The sequence below is a fragment of the Primulina tabacum genome, chromosome 4, assembly GCF_025594145.1.
Source record: "Primulina tabacum isolate GXHZ01 chromosome 4, ASM2559414v2, whole genome shotgun sequence".
Lineage (NCBI taxonomy): Eukaryota > Viridiplantae > Streptophyta > Magnoliopsida > Lamiales > Gesneriaceae > Primulina > Primulina tabacum.
The window spans coordinates 7,802,800-7,824,626 of NC_134553.1; the positions used below are offsets into that span (position 1 = coordinate 7,802,800).

At 35.5% G+C, this 21,827-nt stretch overlaps 2 protein-coding genes across 2 annotated transcripts; both read left to right on the forward strand.

Annotated features, from left to right (window-relative positions):
• Positions 1-4,853: 4,853 nt before the first annotated feature.
• LOC142542935 (abscisic acid receptor PYL8-like) lies at positions 4,854-7,779 on the forward strand. The gene is made up of 3 exons (XM_075649852.1): positions 4,854-5,144; positions 5,276-5,492; positions 7,196-7,779. The coding sequence occupies exons 1-3, from the start codon at positions 5,011-5,013 to the stop codon at positions 7,406-7,408; spliced, it is 564 nt and encodes a 187-aa protein (XP_075505967.1). The 5' UTR covers positions 4,854-5,010; the 3' UTR covers positions 7,409-7,779.
• A 6,125-nt stretch (positions 7,780-13,904) lies between these two features.
• LOC142542936 (auxin response factor 9-like) lies at positions 13,905-18,521 on the forward strand. The gene is made up of 14 exons (XM_075649853.1): positions 13,905-14,407; positions 14,520-14,638; positions 14,816-14,911; positions 15,101-15,157; positions 15,313-15,465; positions 15,561-15,645; positions 15,801-15,891; positions 16,207-16,371; positions 16,458-16,571; positions 16,652-16,724; positions 16,814-16,967; positions 17,054-17,592; positions 17,728-17,915; positions 18,013-18,521. Exons 1-14 carry the CDS (start codon positions 14,356-14,358, stop codon positions 18,119-18,121), a joined length of 1,995 nt encoding a protein of 664 aa, XP_075505968.1. The 5' UTR covers positions 13,905-14,355; the 3' UTR covers positions 18,122-18,521.
• Positions 18,522-21,827: the final 3,306 nt, after the last annotated feature.

The following is a 21,827-nucleotide window of genomic DNA, read 5'->3' on the forward strand; positions in this document are numbered from 1 at the left end:
CAGGAAAATAAAATTTAATTTCCAAATCATCCCAGTCTCTTCTACTAGGCGATGCCTTAGCAGGAAAGTAAATGTTTCACCTCCTCACCCCTGACTCCTCTACTAGGATCAGCCCAAGTAGGTAAAGTTGATTTTTCTCTCTACTCCACTCTGCTCCTCTGCTAGGCGACGCCTTAGTAGGAAAATTTTAATTTTCTCTTTCTCAACTCTGCTTCTCTACTAGGCGATGCCTTAGTAGGAAAATAATATTTTTTTCCTCCCCACTCTGCTCCTCTGCTAGGCGGTGCCTTAGCAGGAAAATTTAATTTTGTCTCTACTCCACCCTGCTCCTCTCCTAGGCAATGCCTTAGTAGGAAAAATAAAATTTTTCTCCTTCCTCACTCTGCTCCTCTGCTAGGCGATGTCATAGCAGGAAAATAAAATTTTTCTCCTCCCTAACTCTGCTAGGCGGTGCCTTAGCAGGAAAATTTAATTTTGTCTCTACTCCACTCTGCTCCTCTACTAGGCGATGTCTTAGTAGGAAAAATAAAATTTAATTCTCCGCCTCACTCTGCTCCTCTGCTAGGCAATGCCATGGAAGGAAAATAAAATTCTTCTCCTCCACTCTTCTCCTATGCTAGGCGATGCCTTAGCAGAAAAATTTAATTTTTCTCCTTACTCACTCTGCTCCTTCTGCTAGGCGATGCCATAGCAGGAAAATAAAATTTTTCTCCTCCCTAACTCTGCTCCTCTGCTAAGGCGGTGCCTTAGCAGGAAAATAAAACTTTTCTCCTCCCTCACTCTGCTCCTCTGCTAGGCGATGCCATAGCAGGAAAATAAAATTTTTCTCCACCCCAACTCTGCTCCTCTGTTAGGCGAAGCCTTAGCAGGAAAATTTAATTCTCCTCCTCTCTAACTCTGCTCCTCTGCTAGGCGACGTCTTAGCAGGAAAATAAAATTTTTCTCCACCTCAACCCTGCTCCTCTGCTAGGCGATGCCTTAGTAGGAAAATTTAATTCTCCTTCTCTCTAATTCTGCTCCTCTGCTAGGCGACGTCATAGCAGGAAAATAAAATTTTTCTCCACCCCAACTCTGCTCCTCTGCTAGGCGATGCCTTAGCAGGAAAATAAAACTTTTTCTCCACTCCAACTCTGCTCCTCTGCTAGGTGATGCCTTAAGCAGAAAATTTAATTCTCATCCTCTCTAACTCTGCTCCTTTGCAAGGCGATGCTTTAGCAGGAAAATAAAATTTTTCTCCACCCCAACTCTGCTCCTCTGCTAGGCGATGCCTTAGCAGGAAAATTTTATTCTCCTCCTCTCTAACTTTGCTCCTCTGCTAGGCGATGCCTTAGCAGGAAAATAAAAATTTTCTCCACCCCAACTCTGCTCCTCTGCTAGGCGATGTCTTGGCAGGAAAATTTAATTTTTCTCACTTTCATCATACACCAACATTCATGAATTGAAAAGAAGAACTTGATTTTATTGAATTCCAACTGATTACATGAGAAAATTCAAAGATGAAATACATCAACAATAAAATCCAGAATGATAATCCTTAAGGTGGTAAGCATTCCAGGGACTCCTTAAAGCATTGCCTTGAGCATTCTCCAAGTAATAAGCCCCAGAATTAAATTTCTCAATCACTCTGAAAAGATCATCCCACTCTGGGTCCATCTTTCCCCCTGCTCTTCTTGAACCTTCAACAGGATCCAGTCAGACACTTCTTCCTTTCCTAATCATGTTAACCTCCAAAAGCGTTCTTTTCCCTCCTCCCTCACTACCCCCTCATAACATCGACGCGCGGCTTTCTTGTCCCCGCACAAGACTCCAACTCCTTTTCCCACAGGAAACTTAAGCTTCTGATGATAAGTGGAAGCTACGGCTCTAAAATCTTTCAGGGATGGCCGTCCTAGAATTCCATTATACGCTGACGGGGTATCTATCACGGTGAAGGCTATCATCTTTGTTATCCACCGAGGATCAGTCCCCAAGGATAGGGGAAGAACAATCTGACCTAAAGGCGGGATGGCGTGCCCTGCAAACCCATACAGCGGGATGGATACCGGCTCAAACTCAAATCCTTCCATCTTCATTTGATTCCAATGTGCTCTTGAACAAGACTTTCACGGAGCTTCCATTATCAATAAATATCCTCGCCACATCATAATTGGCAATGGTGGCCGTTACCACCAAGGCATCGTTATGTGGAGTCACAATGCCTCGGAGGTCTTCCGGTCCAAAGCTGATGACGGGGTCTTGTGGTAAGTCTGCACCCCTAGATATCTCAAAGTTCTCCAACCTTCTCTCATATGCCTTCCGAGCTCGCGCAGAGCCTCCATCAGTAGCACCCCCCGAGATCATATGAATCATTCCTCTCGTATAGGTGGTTATCCTCATTCATTCCCCTCCTCGGTTCGACGGGCTTCTGAAGGACATCTTGACATCGACCTTCCCCTTTCTGCTCCCTGATCCTCTGATTTATCCATGGAGGGCCTTGACCACGCCTAGGGGACGAGCGAGACCTCTGTCGACTCCTGGATGAGGATCCTTCTCGTCTATCCCGCGAAGGCAATCTAGCACTGCACTCAACCCTTTGCGACTTCTCCCACCTCCCCTCAGGCTCCCTCACTTCCATGACCTTGTCCCGACTCCCATCCAGAGGAACATGGGATGAGAATTGTCCTCTGCCCCTAGCCTTATCATCCTCCCTCTCGCCCACGCCTCTCTTCCTATTTCCTCTTTCCGCTCCCTCAACTCTACTTCCCTCAGGTCGCTGCTCTATCCTCTTATGCCGCTGGGCATCTTCAAGATTTACATATTTTTCTGCCCGAGATAACAGATCATCATAACTTGATGGAGGTTTCTTTACTAACGATTTAAAGAACTCTCCTCCTCTAAGTCCCTGGGTAAAGGCACTTATCATGATGTCAGGAGTGGTCGCTGATATCTTTAACGCTGCATTGTTGAAACGCTAGACAAACTCTCGCAAAGTTTCAGCTTCTTGTTGTTTCACCACAAACAGGCTCAAATAGTTTTTTTGGTGTTTTTTGCTGCTAGCAAATCTGTGCAAGAAAGCAGCGGAAAAATCCTCGAAAGATCGTATGGAGTTGGGCTGCAATGTGTTAAACCATTGTTGGGCTGACCTCACCAACGTGCCCAGAAACACCCTGCACCTGACCCCATTTGAATATTGATGTAACAGGGCCGCATTATCAAACCTCCCCAAGTGTTCCTCGGCTGTCGAAAATTTGGAGGAAGCCCTTCTTCTAAAATGGCTAGGGAAAAAGGACTTCCTCTCTTGGGTGTCGGCGCTCTGCTTCCCAACTGCTGCCTCAATATCTGTATTTCCTTCCACATTTCTCCCATCTCACTAATCTCTCCCCTTTGGTGGGGCTGTGTCTCTTCAACCCTGCTCTGGTGGCCTTCAGCATTTTCTTCACGCTCCTGACGGACGGCCTGTTCCTCTACAAACACATACTCTGGATTTCTTTTCATGGCCTCATCCATTGTCCGGGTGATAAATTGGCCCAACTGCCCCGGGTCAAGTTCCCCACGTTCTCATTGAGAAGGATTTGCTCGACACTGGCTGCTCAGCTCTTGTCTCTTGACGAGATTGTTCCTGTCTCGTCTCAAGACGCGGTTGTTCCTATTTTGTCTCAACATGAGATTGTTCGGGTCCCCTCTGAGGACGTGATGACGCTGAGGTAGCTCTTCTACTCCCTCTCTTGTCTACCATTTCTATGTCTCAACTCAAGTTTCCCACGGACTGGGCCAAGTGATACTCACGGGAAATTTAGGTTCGATCCCAGCAAGTGTCACTAGTACAAACGCAGGTTGCAAAATTGTCCCGAGCCTGAAATCACGAATAAGACCGTTAGAAGGGGGCCAGGAGGGTGTCAAGGCGTATCCCCTCCGACGCTCAAGTCAGAGACTGAGGATATATGAGGGAAGCAGCTAAGGGTGCTGCTGAAAACAATATATTGAATGATTCAACTAACCACTCAAACCTGATATTTATATGAGAATACATGGGCCCTTGATGGTCCTGTCTTCCATTTGGGCTAGGGATATATATATATATATATATATCCACACACACACGACAAACTAGATCTTTCCATTTAGATGGAATTTTTTTTTTCTTCTTCTTTTGAATGTATTAACTAAAATAACGGCTACCATATAATTTTTTTTTTCACCTCTCTTAATCTATGTATAAATATATTTGAGAATACGTTCGAACACAATCAATCGAAGTTAAAATCACATTTGAATCACAATTCAAACAAAATTTTCATCATTCAAACTTTGTGCACGACTCAAATTAATTCAATAAAATTAAATTGTAAGATTAACTACAAGCATATGTATGACAAAAAACTTGTGTGAAACGGTCTCACGGGTTATATTTTGTGAGGCAGATCTCTTATTCGGTCATCCATGAAAAAATATTACTTTTTATGCTAAGATTATTACTTTTTATTGTGAATATCGATAGGATTGATATGTCTCACAGATAAAGATTCGTGAGACCGTCTCATGAAAGACCTACTCAACATATATAAAGCTGTTAAAATTAGTTAAGTTCTTCGTATCTTTCAAAATTCATAATATATCATATGAACACATATAATCATTTTTTTTAAATTTAAATTATTTCAAAATATTTATTAAATTATTAAAAATAAAAAAAACCTTTTTATGCCTTTTGACACTCCTATTGTCAGTCATACCCACTGGGTCCGTCTTGACTATAATAATCGTATGTATGTATATGTATATATATATATATTTTATTATTATTAATAGTAATAATAATTTGTCGTCATTGGCCCTTTGTGAGGGAGATAACATATAAAATTAATATTGGACCATTCACCACAACTTGCAGATGACAATGGCGGTGCGTTTTGTCCACTTGTGATTTCTGACCTCTGACTCTGATTCTCTCTCCTTCACTCTTCTTCTCTCTTCTATTGTTATACTTGCCCAATATCCACTCCCCCTCACAAATCTCCGGTTATTTTGATCATGGTCGTCACAGTGAAAGGCGATGTGCTCACAGCTACCGTGGAGGATTTCATCAAGCGACACCACAAGCACGACGTTGCCGATAACCAGTGCACTTCCTTTTTGGTCAAACACATCAAAGCTCCCCTACCTCTTCGTGAGTCGATCTCAGATCTATGTTTGATTTGTTGAATTCTGTTGATTTTTTTAGCTTTTTCTCGATGTTAGTTTCTGTTGATTCACGCGCTTTTGTGCGTTGAATTTGCGTGTGTTGCTCGGTTACTTAGGTTTGGTCGCTGGTGAGGAGATTTGACCAGCCTCAAAGTTACAAGCCGTTTGTGAGTAGATGTATAATGCAGGGTGATCTGAAAATCGGAACTGTGAGAGAAGTGAATGTGAAGTCAGGACTGCCGGCGACTACGAGCAGGGAGAGGCTGGAGCTGTTGGATGATGAGGAGCACATTTTCAGTATGCGGATCGTCGGTGGTGATCACCGGCTCAAGGTATTAATTAAGCTTTATCTTAACAGTGATCAAATTCGAAGCTTTTTAAGTGATTTCACTTACTTTTGTTGTGTAGCTCATTGTTTGAATCTGAGTAAATGAAGAATTTATTTGAGAACATTCCGTTTAGGTAAATCTAGAAACTATTTTGGAATCTGTTACTTCTCGGAGTCGTATTCAATTTGTTGGTTCCCATATAAATTTTCTTTTCTTGATTTGTTTTGGCCAGTAACAACCTCACTTGTCCCTTTTTTTCGAAAATTATAGATTTGCATTTTTATTTCGGTAGTACCTGCATTTGATTGATTATTAGCTATTTCTGGGAGCTTCGGGAGAAATGGTTAGATATAATTTTTGATTTTTTTTTTTTAAATTCTTAAATGGTTTAAGCATTTTATATTCATTCAATGGGGCAAATAGTATGTTATTCGGGCTTCTGATTCCGTCTGATGATAAGGCTAAGATCTTTTATATAACTTTAATGAGATAAAATCACCTTACGTTTCTAAATTATTAGTTGAAATCCCCAGTCAACAACTATTTTTTGGTATGCCTATTTATTCTACGCCTTGCATGTAATTACCCTAAAATTAAAGTTGTCAAGAAGTCGATAACACCATTTTACCATAATAAAAACATAAATATTGTTGGGGTGCAAAATTTTTGTCCGTGGTGCTTGGGTTGTTAGATTAGAGTTTTTTTTGTTACTATATGCTATAGTTTTTCGTAAAAGACACGCGTTCGGTCTTACAATTAGTCAAATTCCTCAAGGTCATGGGTTCAATTTTTTGGATTACAAGGAATGCAATTATTGGGTGGGGGACTGTTGGGGTGGCTGGGTAGCAATCGAAACGTGGTATTTAAAATATTAGAGTTGTAATACTACCATTATCTATGTTTTTTTGTAAATAGAGAGGAGTTCGGTCCTACAAATATGTTTATTTTCTTTATCGACTAGAGCATCCTGAAAGTTTCACATATTTTTGTTGGTAGATATGTTAAAAATGAAAACTAACATGATCATATCTATGTTTCTGCTACGTTTAGGATGACATCTTTACGTTTAGGATGATATCTCTGACTTTGATAAAACTAATGTGGTGATAATTTCGAGCATAGACGGATAAAGAGCAAGTTTTCCTTGAAAAACATTGTTGCTTGAGGATTTTTTGCTTTGAATTTAAAAACACGTGGGGGTTTAGTCTAGATTTTTTTAATCGGAATTTTAGCCTTTTAAATATTACTACGGTTTACTCTGATACTTGGATGTGCTAATTTTTCGTGGAAGTTATTCTAAGTTTGATCTACCTTTTGTTTTATTGGATTTCTCTTCCCTTTCATTAATGGATACATCGTCTGAGATAATTTAGGTTGGCCACATTAGTTAGTTTTTATTAATGGATGCATCGCCTCAGATAATTTAGGTTGGCCACTTTAGTTAGTTGCAAAAGGTCTGTTATGTAGTTGAATCAACTTGCGTGATCCTTTATCAAGTGCCTGTTAATTTGCCTGGTTAAGAAACTGGATTTCCTATTTTTAGGATATGATGTCTTTATGATTTCATCACCTAGTAACTGATATGTTATAATAAGCCTAATCATTTCTAAATGTGAAACTTTAGCCTTTCTTGCTTTGCCGATGTGTCATAACTTCATCTTTATTTCTTATCTAATTGAGTCGGCTTTGCTTGAAAATTTATTCAGAACTATTCTTCTATCATCACTGTCCATCCAGAAATTATTGATGGGAGACCAGGGACGATGGCAATTGAGTCATTTGTGGTGGATGTGCCAGACGGGAACACTAAAGATGAAACATGTTACTTTGTCGAGGCCCTGATAAAGTGCAACCTCAAATCGCTGGCTGATGTGTCCGAGCGTCTTGCTTTGCAGGATCGGACAGAACCCGTCAATTGAATCAGAGCATGTTGTCGAGATACGCAGCTTATGTAATTCAACCAGCCCCGTGAATGAGAATGATCCTCTCTGCAAAAACTGGTGAGCAGACAAGAATCAGCCCTGTACTCCTTGGTAGCATGTCTCCTCAGATTTTAACCACGTAACACGATGTTGTCTTATTTCCTGCAGTTTCTCGAAGTAAATATTTCTCACTTTTGGACGAAAATGATCGGTTTTGTATGTCATTGTTGACCCTGTTTTGAGAATGGGCTGTATATATTTTCACGCTTGGAGATGTAAAACGCTGATGTATTTGGTTGTTTTTGTGTGTGGATCACTTTCATGAAATTGCTGTTTGCTGTTTAAAATCCACAGCTGGGTTTTATGAATCAAGTTTCCTCAATTCCTCCTTATTCAAGTGATCGGATAGTTCATGAAATATAACTATCAGCTACGCTGAGTGAGAATGAGAGAGGGTGGACATCTTCTATTTCTGAAATATTCCAAAGTTTTTAGCAATTTGTGATTGATATGCCCTCATGATTTATAAAATAGAAAAACTACGCAAGTAAATAAGGAATGGATGATAAACATCTTACCACATTTTTTTGGGATACGATTTTACCGATTCTTACACTCTTTAACACACCCTAGTTTTGGGTGTAAACGAATTGAATAAGTTTGTTAGATTTTTGAGTAAGCTCAAAAATTATTTGATTTGTATTCAAGTTTATAGAATTTGAGCTGAACTCGAATATGTTCAAATTTTTTTCGAGTCAAATTCGAGCCCAAATCTTATTTTCGAGCAATAGTCGGATAATACGCCAAATTGCTCGAATAATACACTAACGTGTTTGAATCTTTCGACTCGAATTAACTCGAATCAAATTTGATCCAAAATTTTTAAAATTTTCGAACGTTCTATTCGATCAAACTTTGAACATTAAAATTTTCGTCATATTCGACTATATCCTATTCGTTTACACATCTAGTTTTAATATATACCAGGTTGTGCTTGGATTGGATTGATAAATTAAATTCTTTGACTTTCCTGAATATAACAAATTCAAGTAGATTTTAATCAAGCTATACAATTTCAACAATAATTGAGATCTATTTCAAATCTACGCAAGATAAGTGTTATTTGAAATCTATCTCTCATATATTTCTCCAAATCAAATTCACAAATTCACAAATCTAAGCACAAACCTAAAGGTATCTTAATCTATCAAAGTTTGGTAAAATGGATATAAATTTTTTTCCTCTTTCTTTATCATAAAGTTTTTAGCCTATAACATCTATACATAGCTTTTGTAAACATCACATAACTATAACTTTTAGGGCTTATAATAAAGTTAATTTGTGAGCCATAAAATTGGGATGTGCTACAATTTTCAATGGCTCCATCTAACACCTGCAACATCACATGGCTCAATCGGGATGCTTTATGGTGAAAATATTTCCTATATTAATTATTACTACATTTTAAAATCCGACCGATGACCGACATACTTCTCAAACTCTTGCTCTCATATGGTACTATCACTATTACAGAGTCAAAAACTTGTGTAGTGAATAATTTAACTCGAGAACGAGTAATTTTGTCGATCGCTTCTAGTTTATCTGAATCTAAGATCTTAAATTTATATCAAATTCTTGATCAGAGACTCAATATTAACAAACATCTCACCTAAAAAAGAAAACTAATAAATTTCGAGTTCATGATACCGGTTTATTTAGTTTTTTTTTTCTTTAAGGTAAAAAATTTAATCAAGAATAAGGACCAAATTATTTTAATGTCCTTGAGTTAGCTTGTTGATGTATATCCTTTTATGCAAACTATATAATTGTAAAATAATATAAATTAGGTCAAGTGGATATATTTTTTATGGGTCGTGAGCTTCCCCACAGAGGATCCAACCCCCATTAATTGTCATCACACGCGCTAGAATCCATGATTATGGTACTAATCTCAATTAGTTTGTCCTTAATCACTTTGTTTTAGTATGATCCACTTCACCCTCTAAACACCTTATTTATTAATTTAATTGTTTGCCTAATTATCCAGGGAGACAGTCACATAACCGTGATGTAATTGGTTTGTCGCGACTCTTTGCGTACGTTCTCCGCCTAAAGCAACAAAGCCTCGAATTTAATTATGGCACTAATTCGTTTCATTAAGAGATAATATATAGAGAGATACTTTTCGACTAATAATTGCCCCATTTTCTTATTATTATTATTATTATTATTATTATTATCACTTAGAGAAATATAATGGAGGAATGATGGAGGTTTTACCGGGTATATCGGATTGATGAATTAAAAATCCATGAATTTCGATTATTGTTTCATTATTTGTAATGAAATAATAAATCAAATATTAAATTTAAATCTTACGTATTTACACATTATTAATATAAAATATAATATATTTCAAATGATATCATTATTGAGTTAACTTAAAATTTAACATATTTAATATGAAATATTATATAAAAATATAAGATATGAATTTGAAGTATATTGTCTTACTTCTCTAACAAACAAAAATACATGTGAAATTCATGAATTTGAAATCAATCAATCCAAATGCAACCTAATATACTTTGTCTAACGAGACAGATTTCTAACCAGGTCCGATTTATGAGCAATTATTATTTTTATGTTAAAAGTATTACTTTTCGCTTTAAATATGGATCGAGTTGACATATCTTACGTAAATAGCTATGAATTATGAATTATGATTATTACTTTAATTATTCTAATGTTTATTTTTATTATTTCACATTTGACATTCATCATTTTATTAATAATTGTGACGATCTTGATCATTTTTAGGTTATTATTTTTGACTGTTTATATGATAAAATCCCGAAATGGGAGAATTTTGGTGATTATTATATATATTTTTCCCTAAGATAATTTTTATTAACTTCCCGATTCAGATATATTGTTTGTGTTTCTTAGACAACCTTAAATCGGTTCAAAATGGGAATTTGAATTTTGATTCTTCACTAACTTATCCATATGTCTTTTATTTTATTTTATTTTATTATTTATTTTTCCTGAAAAAGACTTCTTGCTCACATCATTTTCAAATGACTCCACTCATTTCCATCCCCAACACAATGGAAGGAATCGCCTCCAAGCTTCCAAATAATTATTCCATGTAATTAGCCAAAATTTTGTGTGAGACGGTCTCACGAATCGTATTTTGTGAGACGAATATTTTATTTGGGTCATCCATGAAAAAATATTATTTTTTATTGTGAATATTCGTATGATTGATCCATCTCACAAATAAAGATTCGTGAGACCGTCTCACAAGAGACCTACTCATATAATTAATATAACAACAATTAATTTCAAATATAATAAATAATTTTTTTTATTTCACCTCCTATTATTATAATTTATAAATGAAATTATTAATTAATGCTATATGAATCCATTATTATCATCAGAGTTTAGTCAATGAATATTAATTAAATAAATAATTTAGTAAATTGCTTGTTGAGAATATTGGGTTCAACGAACCTAACAATTATTGTACATAAAATATCATAATTTGTCCTCTTTAAAGAGCCAACCACTTCTATTTGACTTCGTAGAGCTAATCTTTTCTGTTCTAACAAAGTTACAAGAATTAATGTGTCAAGTTTCCAATTTTTTTATTTAAAATAATAGCAATTTTATATTTTATTTATGTTGTAAATAATAAACTTGGCATATTCTCCTACTTGTCATCGTTCAACCAAAGACAAAAACTTCTGTTAGACGATCTCACAGATCATATTTTGTGAGACAGATTTTTCATTTGGGTCATCCATGAAAAAATATTATTTTTTATGCTAAGATTATTACTTTTTATTGTGAATATCGATAGAGTTGACCCGTATCACATATAAATATTTGTGAGACCATATCACAAGAAATATACTCCTCACTAGGGATGTCAATAGGCCGGGGCGGGGGCGAGTTTGCCATCCCCATCCCCACCCCCCATACCCGCCCCAATCCCCGCTTATTCCCCGAACCGAAACTTCGGGGATCAACTTCCCATCCCCGCCCCCATCCCCATTTCAAAAATATTAATATGGCAAGACGATGACGAATTCGGAGATTTTCTCGAACCAAAACTTATTATTATATATTATTATTAGAGATAATATTAATATTAATATCAATATCAATATGAATAATAATAAGATTATTAATTTTAAAAAATAATAATATTATTATATTATTAATAATAATAATAATATTATTTTATTATTGATATTATTTTCGAAGCGGATTCGGGGATTTCGGGGATGAAGATAGTAATCGCATACCCGTCCCGAATTACATCGAGGATTTTTTTAAATCCACGAACCCGAAAAAATCGGGGATCCGCGTCCCCATTTCGATTTTTTCGCACGGGTCCCCAAATTCGTGGGGAAAGTTCCCTGCTCTTCACCAAATTGCTTAGATTACGAATTTTTTTAATCCAAAAATTTAAATAACGTTATCTTCTCTTAGTGATATAAACTAAAAAATAAATAATAATAATAATAAATATTATGTATATTTTTATTTAAATAATAATAAAGATATATTATAATTGAGAAGCATAGTGGTAGGTCAAGTCACATGTGCGGCCTCGTACAACATGGGGTGGTCCAATCAGACATTGGCAGACAAATTATGAGTTTGGTCGTGAGTGTTTTTATTCACTCAACACAAGATATATGTATTTAATATATAAATCATGACTATTTATTCAACTGTGATATATGAATAAGTGGTCTTTATATTATGTGTTGAGCAGATAAAAATATTTTTTATACAAGTAGTATATCCATAGCCATAAATTATTATCAGTACGATGTGAGGCTGTGCCACGTGGATTCGTTTGATGAGCTGTACTTGTGCATGACCACCCTATAAATGTACTCCGCATCGCACCCAACTAAATACTCGACTGAACTCTTCAGTCTCCCCCAAAATATTAGTTAGTTAGGTTTAATGATACATATTTTAATTGATTTGTTTTCCTTGTATATTTAGGATTTTATATCTTATTCTAAATGCTAAAAATAATCAAATATTATTATTATTATTTTTCTATTATTTTTATTAGTTCATAATAGTTTGTAATAAATTGTTAGCTTCCTACATATTATTAATTCTTAGTTGATTGATTAAATTTAGTAACATGAACGCCAACTGTTTTTTTTCTAATTAAACACGTAATTTTTCAATTATAATTTCACTCTAGAAAATGTATAAAATATAATTAATATAACTTTTATTTATTCGAAAGTATATATATATATATATGGTTCAAATACTCCCCAAAAAAAAGGGTAGTAGGACACATTGTTCGAGGTAATTGATTATAAATTGCCTTGATTAGAATTAATTAATCGTTGCAGTTATCGAAATGTAGGATTTGGAAGCAATCGAGTGGGCTGCCGGGTGGGGTGGAGCCAACCTTGTTGTCTGCCTCGGAACAGGCGGCCAATCACATGCCGACATCCATCGAATTAACTTACTTTTATCCCTACATTTCAAAGTCTTAACAACTCGAGACGCTACGATAAATTAGTAAAATCATATATGGGAAAAAAATAAAATAAACTTTTAGTGAATTATTTTAGTTTGGAATGTGTTTGAGATCAAATATTTTTTTTTTCACTTGAGATATTCATCTCACCTTTTACTAAGCACGCTTTGGAATTGTATTTTTGAATCTATCGACTTATTTGTTTTTTTTTTAATCACTGTCATAAAATATTGTCAAATACGTTAATATACACAAACAATTTAAATTAAGATTTAGTCATGAGTAGACCTATTTGTGAGACGGTCTCACGAACTGTAAGACATGTCGATATTCAGAATAAAAAGTAATATTTTTAGCATATAAAGTAATACATTTTTCATGGATGACCCAAATAAGACATCTGTCTCACAAAATACAACCCGTAAGATCGTCTAACACAAGTTTTTATTTTTAGACATATTAAAAATGGACTTAAATCTAATTGTTTTAAATAAAAATATAATATGATTTAAAATTACCATTCAACCAATGATTCGACATGAGACTTGTTAAGGTTGACTTGGACGTATGAATTTGAAGTCAAGGATTATAAATTTATTGAAATATTTTCTTAAATACAAATACAATTCCTGCTATTAAAAAAAAAACCAAATAAGAATTATTAGTATTATTTTTGAAAATAAATTTTGGCCACAAAAAGGAAAATAATAATAAATAAAATATTAAATAAGTAGCCTCCCAACTTTTTTCTTGTTTCACAGTTATGGCATGTGTCCAAACACAAAAAACTAACCCCACCAAACTATTTTCCGCCAAAAAAATGTCGTCATTCGAACCGGCTAACCCGGATCGAACCCAACCCCTTAACCACGGTTAACTCCGTTGGCGTTACACACCGCACGCAATGTGTGTGTGTGCAGTGAAAAAGGAGACAACCAAACCACGTACTGTGAAACTCACACAACTCAATTACTCGCAATTAATAAATAAAAAACTTTTAAACAGGAGAGAAGCAATCAATCAGGGCGTATTTTAAGCTGTTTCTTGGATTGTTTCGAGTCGTTTCTGTGACTGCTCGTGCTCCCATATTTATTTTCTTTGTTACTTTTACATTTGCGGTCTTTTTCGTTTTCCCGAGGCAGACTTTTTCTGGTTTTAGTGTGGTGGGTGAGGTTTTTATTCAACTGCTACTGCGTTTTTGGGGAGATAAGTCTACTGGGTTTTGTTGGTTGCTGTTGTGAATTGAGTTGAAGTTGTGTTTACGAGTGTTTGATGTGGTGAATTTGGTGCTGATGGGTTAGAATTCGATGCATTTTGTGTTGTGATATTATCTTTATTTTCGAGTTTCTTGAGCTTTTTTCGAGGATTTTGAGGTGGATTCTTTGGTTAGAAAGGGGAGTTTTGGTTTAAATTAATGGCAAATACCGGATCATTTTCTCAGCAACAGAGCAGATTTTCGGTTGAAGGTCAATTTCTTGAAACGACCTGTTAATTTACACCGTCTTTTTTTTCCCCTTCCTGAGAGTTGTTTTTCGGCTATAGGTTTTGAATTTGATTATTGTTTTTGGTAAATTTCAGGGACTGGAGGCAAGGATATTCTGAACGTTGAATTATGGAAGGCTTGCGCTGGTCCTTTGGTGGATGTTCCGAAGGTTGGGGAAAGAGTTTACTATTTTCCACAAGGTCACATGGAGCAAGTAAGTTGTGTTTGAATTTATTTCCATTTCGTTTTTTGGAACAAATTTTTGACTTTGGGGTGTTTAAATTTCAGATCTTTGTATGAAATACTGGACTTTAAAAGTGAAATTTGTGTTTGAATTTATTTTGTGGCATTCTTCTTGGGTTTCGTCTAAATTTGTGTGTTTTTTTTGCAGTTGGAAGCATCAACAAATCAAGAACTGAATCAAAGAATACCAATGTTTAATCTGCCTTCAAAGATCCTTTGCCATGTTTTCAATATTCATCTGTTGGTATGGTCCCCGCATTAGCTTTTCTTGATGTGTTATGCTCCTTTACTTTTTGAAAATTCGAGTGTTCTAAAACTTTCATACACTTTTTTCGTAATTATCATACTTTCCCGAATTAGCAATTGAAAGACTTTACTTGTTAATATTAATGGTATAATGGTTTGCTAATTTTATGGAATTTTATCTTTACAGGCTGAAAAAGACACTGATGAAGTTTATGCACAGATTACTTTGATGCCAGATATATGTGTAAGAACTTATTCGCTCTCCCTAATTTCTTTTGGGAATTGTTTAAATTTTATTTTTGCACTTTCTTTTTTTATTTTCTTTACGTGATATTCAGCAAAATGCTGGCAGGTTTAAATCATGAATTTTACGCAAGTTTTATGGTCGCATGTTTGCAGCAAAATGAGCCAAGAAGCCTTGATAACTCCTCGGAGGAGCCTCCTAGACCTGCAGTGCACTCATTCTGCAAGGTTTTAACTGCGTCAGATACAAGTACCCATGGTGGATTCTCCGTCCTTCGAAAACATGCTATTGAATGCCTGCCTCCTCTGGTAACCATTCCTTTTTCTCCTGATTACTCATTTTCATATCTGGTTCGTTTTATGGAAGAAATTCTCACATTGTTCCGCTATTGCTCTTGGACCAGGACATGTCCCAACAGACACCAACGCAAGAACTAATAGCCAAGGATTTGCATGATGTCGAATGGCATTTTAAGCATATTTTTAGAGGTGATGTCTGATTCTGACTACAGATTACTCCTTTGACTCATTGGCAAGTTGTTTGATTCATGAATTCTAATAAATGGTTCAAATATGTATGATAATTATCATGTATCCTATATTCCTGATTCAACGCTGACATATATTTAATGTAAACTCATCAGGTCAACCTCGAAGGCATTTGCTTACGACAGGATGGAGTACCTTTGTTACTTCCAAAAGATTAGTTGCTGGGGATTCGTTTGTATTTTTGAGGTTCTCACTGATGCATATTATTATGATAAATTCAATATTCCTTACTTTTCCTGCTGAAAATCAAACATGTTTTTTCCTTGATATGGTTTTTTTTTTGAGATGTTTCCTTTATATAGTTAGTAAGTAAAGATGATGTCAATTTCTATACTACTTACATGCGACCGTTCTTTGTTTTTAACAATGTCTATATTATCTCTGTTACTTCTGAATGTTTTCTATTTTGATTATCAAAACATACTCCGTAGTATAATTGTTGTGAGTTGGCAACCAGTTTTTTTTTTAAAATTTGGTCAAGTTATGGCCTTTTCTTTCCAGGGGAGAGAATGGAGAATTACGTGTTGGGCTCAGACGCCATACCCGTCAACAAAGCTCGATGCCATCGTCAGTTATTTCAAGTCAGAGCATGCACCTCGGAGTGCTTGCCACTGCATCTCACGCTGTTTCAACTCAAACACCATTTGTTATTTACTACAAGCCGAGGTCTGATACAAGTTTACCTGCAACAATGTTTATGTGGTTTAGCTCATAATGTCCTTATTTACTTTTTCTGTCTTAAAACTTTCCAGAACAAGTCAGTTCATCATAGGCCTTAACAAATATCTCGAATCTATAAACCATGAATTTGGAGTTGGCATGAGATTCAAGATGCGTTTTGAGGGGGAGGATTCTCCGGAGAGAAGGTTATTTTTCACCATAAACTATCTTGTTATGAGTTTGCATGTTTTGAATGGCTGAAAATTCTCTTTTTCTGAGCAATCAGGTTTTCGGGTACAATTGTTGGTGTCGAGGATAAATCTTCCAATTGGGAATATTCTAAATGGCGATCACTCAAGGTTTGTGCTATTGCTGATATGCTGGCTTCTGTTTCGTACTTTCATCAACCCTGAAATTCTCCGGATTGCTGATTGCTGTTAATTTCCAGGTTCAATGGGATGAACATGCATCTATTTCGAGACCTGAGAGGGTTTCTCCCTGGGAGATCGAACCATTTGTGGCGTCAACACCCACAAGCGTTATTCAGACCCAGATGATGAAGAATAAAAGGCTCCGATCACATGTTGAAATCCCGGTTCCTGGTTAGATTCTCTTTCCCGTATTTTTCCGTATTTCTTCTACAACATTTTTATCACAACCACGTCATTTTTTGTAACTTATATTTTAGAAACACCAACTTCAACTGTGTCAACTGCCTGGAATCTGGGTCACGAATCCTATCAAATTAATTGCAATCTTGAGGAACGAGGGAGCAACCACCACATGGCTATTATGCAAGCTACACCCCATCTAAATGCTTCTTTGAAAATGATTACTGAAGAAATGGAAGAAAGTAAAGGTGCATCAGCTAGGTCTATCATTTTAAACCCTTCAGCGTCAAACATGGGAAAACAAAGCAACAGTCCTTTGTCTTCCCAGAATGAAGCAAAGAAATTTGATACTGTTGTAACATGTCGATTATTTGGGATTGATTTGAAAAGTCCTTCACTTGTGAACCTCTGTGAGGACTCTCCTCCAAAATCATTGGACACACCAAATGACGGTGGCGAGGTGTGTGTTCCAAGTACTGTATTATCGTGTTATTCAGAGCAAAAGTATGGTGGTTTCCCGGATTTGAAAAACATGAAGCAAGACCAAGTGCAAGTACCAACCAAGGAGGTTCAGAGCAGACAGAATCAAAGTCATTTGTTTAGAAGTCGCACTAAGGTATACCATGCATGAACAAATACTGTATCCGATAAACACCTTTCGACATTGAATTACTACCAAATAAGCATAAATATTTACATCAAGAGAGTTTAAATCCAGTTTATATGCTTTGTTTGAATAATATTTGAGCAGGTACAAATGCAAGGGGTTGCTGTTGGTCGAGCTGTGGATTTAACTGCATTGAATGGATATGAAGAACTTATAACTGAAATAGAAGAGATGTTTGAAATCAAGGGAGAGCTGCAACCCCGAAATAAGCTGGAAATAGTGTTCATAGATGACGAAGGGGATATGATGCTAATGGGTGACGATCCATGGCCGTAAGTGTGTTAACTCTTTGTCAAGTTCTGCATGTTCATACAATCAAACCCATCTTTTCGACGGGCTTGCTTGCTTAGACACAAACTTTTCTTGCAGAGAATTCTGTAACATGGTTCGAAGAATTTTCATCTGTCCTAGCCAAGATGTGAAGAAAATGAAAGGCACCAAGATCACTTTACCTCCATCTGCAGAATGCGAAGATTGAATTTCAATTCACCCTTTCAATTCTGATCATTTGACCCTTCTGCTTCATTTAAACGCATTTCTTTATATTCCAAGGAACAAGGAGGATGTCTCTTGCTGATGGATTGATGGACCAAACCATGTAACGTTCACTAAACTAGCTTAGTTAGTGGCTCGGTTTTGTCGAATCTCGACTTTTTTTTTACGTATTGACAAAACTGTACTAGTATAAGGGCAGCTGATTAAGAGAGGATTAGAAGATGTGCAAATTAGGGAGGGTGTTTGTGGTGAAAATGGATGACAAAGTTTAGCCATCCTACATCATATGTAAATAGTGTATGTGTGTGGACTTTGGCATCGATAACTTAAGGCATTTCTTATATCTCTAATTGAACAAGTAAAAGTGGTGCCTTTTGATGCCATTTCTGGTGAAATGGACAAGTAATTTTTCCTTGGTTTCTACGTACGGAAACGAAGCACATGGCAATAATTGAACTTCTAAAAGTGAGAAAAGCAGATGGCATCGAGTATTTTGGGACTTGTTAATTTGTGCATATATTGGACCATAATAATATGCTCCTTGACCGCGACCTGCGGGTTCCAACATAATTTTATATGGTCTAGTGTTGGTTAACTTCTGAATTTATGAGGTGAGTATTTTAGTATATTGCTTGCTGAAAATTTGTAGCTCAAATCCGTAAGAAATTTGTCGATTTTTGAATTAATTGGAAGAAGTTTTACATACGAGTAGGTCTTTTGTGAGACGGTCTCATGAATGTTTATATGTGAGACGGATCAATCTTACCAATATTCATAATAAAAAATAATACTCTTAGCATAAAAAGTAATACTTTTTCATGGATGACTCAAATAAGAGATCTGTCTCACAAAATACGACCCGTGAGACCGTCTCACACAAGTTTTTGCCTTTACAAGAGTAGGTCTGAGCAGGTCTCTTGTAAATTCTCCAATTAATCGTTGGTTTATAGATCTTCGAAACAATATCTATAAATATTCTAAAGAAGCTTCTTGACTGAGTTTTATTTTGTAGTAAAATGGTAAGGGTTCAACTAGAAGATGAGATACATTCGACAAGTGATAATGGTCAATTATTAAAATATGCCGCTTCGAAACTTAAATGTCGCAAAGTTTGGATGAGCAAAGAAATGACAATACATAATATTTATGGGACCGAGAAGGGGTCAAATGATAAGTTGTGATGATATTGTCAAGCCATTAAAGAAACCAATCCTAGAAGCTATACTGAATGTGAGATGGATCCCATAACAAATAGAGTTAAACAATTTATCCTATGTTTTCACATGTTCATTGTTGGTTTTGTTTGTGGATGTCAATCATTAATATTTTTGGATGAGATTCATATCAAGGATAAATACAAAAAATGTCTTCTGGTTATTGTTGCGAAAGATACTAACAATGATCTTTTCACATTGTCATTGTCATATGTAGTTGTAGATGTAGAAAATGATTGTAACTGAGACTGATTTTGTTATATATTAAAAGATTTTTCAGCTTCCAAAAACATCATGTTTTTCCTTAGCTATACTTTTTTCTCTGACATACATCGTGGTTTGATAAAGGCTATGCATCTGTGTTTTCTGGTAGTCAACATACTTATTGCCTAAGACATCTAGTAGATAATTTCGTGTTAGCTTAGTTCCTTATGATGATATATAGTTGTGGACATTTATGGTACCTCTATTGATTGGTTATGATTTTTAATATTATGCATTTTTCTTGGTATCCACTCTATAATAAGAATCATTGGTTGTCTGTTTTGAAAAAAGCGACGTGTGCCTCATGAGGTCATGGATTTTCTGAACATATAAACTGTATTGTCAGAATTTTTCTCAAAATCATGTTTCTGCAATAGCCGGAAATATATCGAGTGTTACTTTCGGCCATTAAAATTTTTGAAATTCTTCTGATTTTCCTTCGATTGATGTCTTCTAATCACTCCGTCCTCTCGATAGATGGTGTATAATTTTCTTATGAGGTGTGTGCTTAGGGACCTCAATCACCTCTATTTATAGGCGTTTCTCATACCATCAACGAGAAAAATCAGGAACATGAATGTCAAAAGAAGAGGTACGTGCACGTCTCAATTTTCAAAAATTTGAAGCTGCATGTGTTGTTCGTAAAAAATGTTAGGCTTTTTGGTCGTCGTCAATTCCTACACGCTACGCCTCTTTTAATATGTGTCATATTTCTTACATGTATAACTAAGTCTATGCTACTCGCTCAAGAGTTTCTGGGGAGTCCTTTGCCAAGAGAATTGGGAATCTGTTTGTGTGTAACTGACGGGATGTGATTAAGAATAATATCGCTAAATGTTAGAGTAGTTGGGTGAAACATGCTCGTTACCTACCTGTTATGGCTATGGTAGCGAATATACACATCGAAACTATGACAATGATGCACCAAAAACAAGAAACATTGTTGGCGATGAATCACGAATTAACCCCTATAAAAGAGATACAGGGGTTAATTATCATGTGTCATCAATCATATCTAAGTTTTTTTACATCGAATTATTCATATATGTGTAGATATAGCTAACACATATTTTTTCTAGATTCATTTGGTTCTTTTGAATCTTGCTTGAGTCGAATGATAAAAAAATTATCATATCCGGTTCTTTCGGAAGATGAATGTATAAGAATTCGTCTATCCCAATAACAAAAAAAACTTTACTTGAATTATCCTGTAGTATTAAGAGCTAAATTGGTAAAATGCACGTGTCATGATTATTACGGTCACATCAAGAGGAGAAAAATATAGTTTTCAGAAAAACGCATCTGTATGTGTATTAAGTCTTGGATACTTTGATCATTTTGTTTGGTGTGTTCGGAGACACTTTTTTGCATGAACATAAAAGTTAAATCAAAGTTCACAAGTTAAATAAAAAAAAAAAAGTATTAAGAATGATTAATAAATGATTGATAAGAAAAATGATACATAATGATTTGTAATATGTGGTGATAAAATATTTGTTATGTTTGGATTGATTTTTATAAACATGCTTAAGTGAGGACGATTTGGTATAATACCCGAAATATCTTTGGAATTCTTTTTAAAATAAAATATTCTTCAAGCCCTAATGTAAAAATACAATAAAGCCGTTGTTGTCTATGATTGATGGTTTGTTAAATCTTTCAAAATCAAAAGTCACTGATTTGTTTAAAAATCTCTCATTCGAAGCTTATTTATATTAATAAAAATCGATTCAGAATAATAATTTATTTTTAAATTCAGCTATGCAATAATGAAGAGGGGACATGTACGTACTAAGCAATTTGTTTTGTTTCCATTTTGAATTTGGATGTATATTTTGTAAAGATATTTTTATAATTGTATTAAAACATGTAATATACGACGACCTGATTTTTTACCTAGTTTTGTGATGGTTCACACTTTTTACGAGGTTTTGATAATTGACAAAAACTTGTGTAAAACGATCTCACGGGTCGAATTTTGTAAGACTGATATCTTACTTGGGTCATCCATGAAAAAGTATTAATTTGTATGCTAATAATATTACTTTTTTATTGTGAATATCGGTAAGGATTGATCCGTCTCACAGATAAAGATTTGTGAGACCGTCTCACAAGAGACCTACTCTTGATAATTTGTCGTTTTTAAGACATTCATCAAATTTAAAATCATTTATATTTTAATGTTGCCTAATCATAATTTCAGTCTAGTCT

Bases quoted from the DNA above. Each gene is read 5' to 3' on its own strand.
- LOC142542936 (XM_075649853.1), top strand. From the start codon at position 14,356: ATGGCAAATACCGGATCATTTTCTCAGCAACAGAGCAGATTTTCGGTT. The intron at 16,372-16,457 runs GTCTGATACAAG...AAAACTTTCCAG, and splicing joins GTTATTTACTACAAGCCGAG to AACAAGTCAGTTCATCATAG. The intron at 16,968-17,053 runs GTTAGATTCTCT...CTTATATTTTAG, and splicing joins TGTTGAAATCCCGGTTCCTG to AAACACCAACTTCAACTGTG.
- LOC142542935 (XM_075649852.1), top strand. From the start codon at position 5,011: ATGGTCGTCACAGTGAAAGGCGATGTGCTCACAGCTACCGTGGAGGAT. The intron at 5,145-5,275 runs TCGTGAGTCGAT...CTCGGTTACTTA, and splicing joins ATCAAAGCTCCCCTACCTCT to GGTTTGGTCGCTGGTGAGGA. The intron at 5,493-7,195 runs GTATTAATTAAG...AAATTTATTCAG, and splicing joins GTGGTGATCACCGGCTCAAG to AACTATTCTTCTATCATCAC.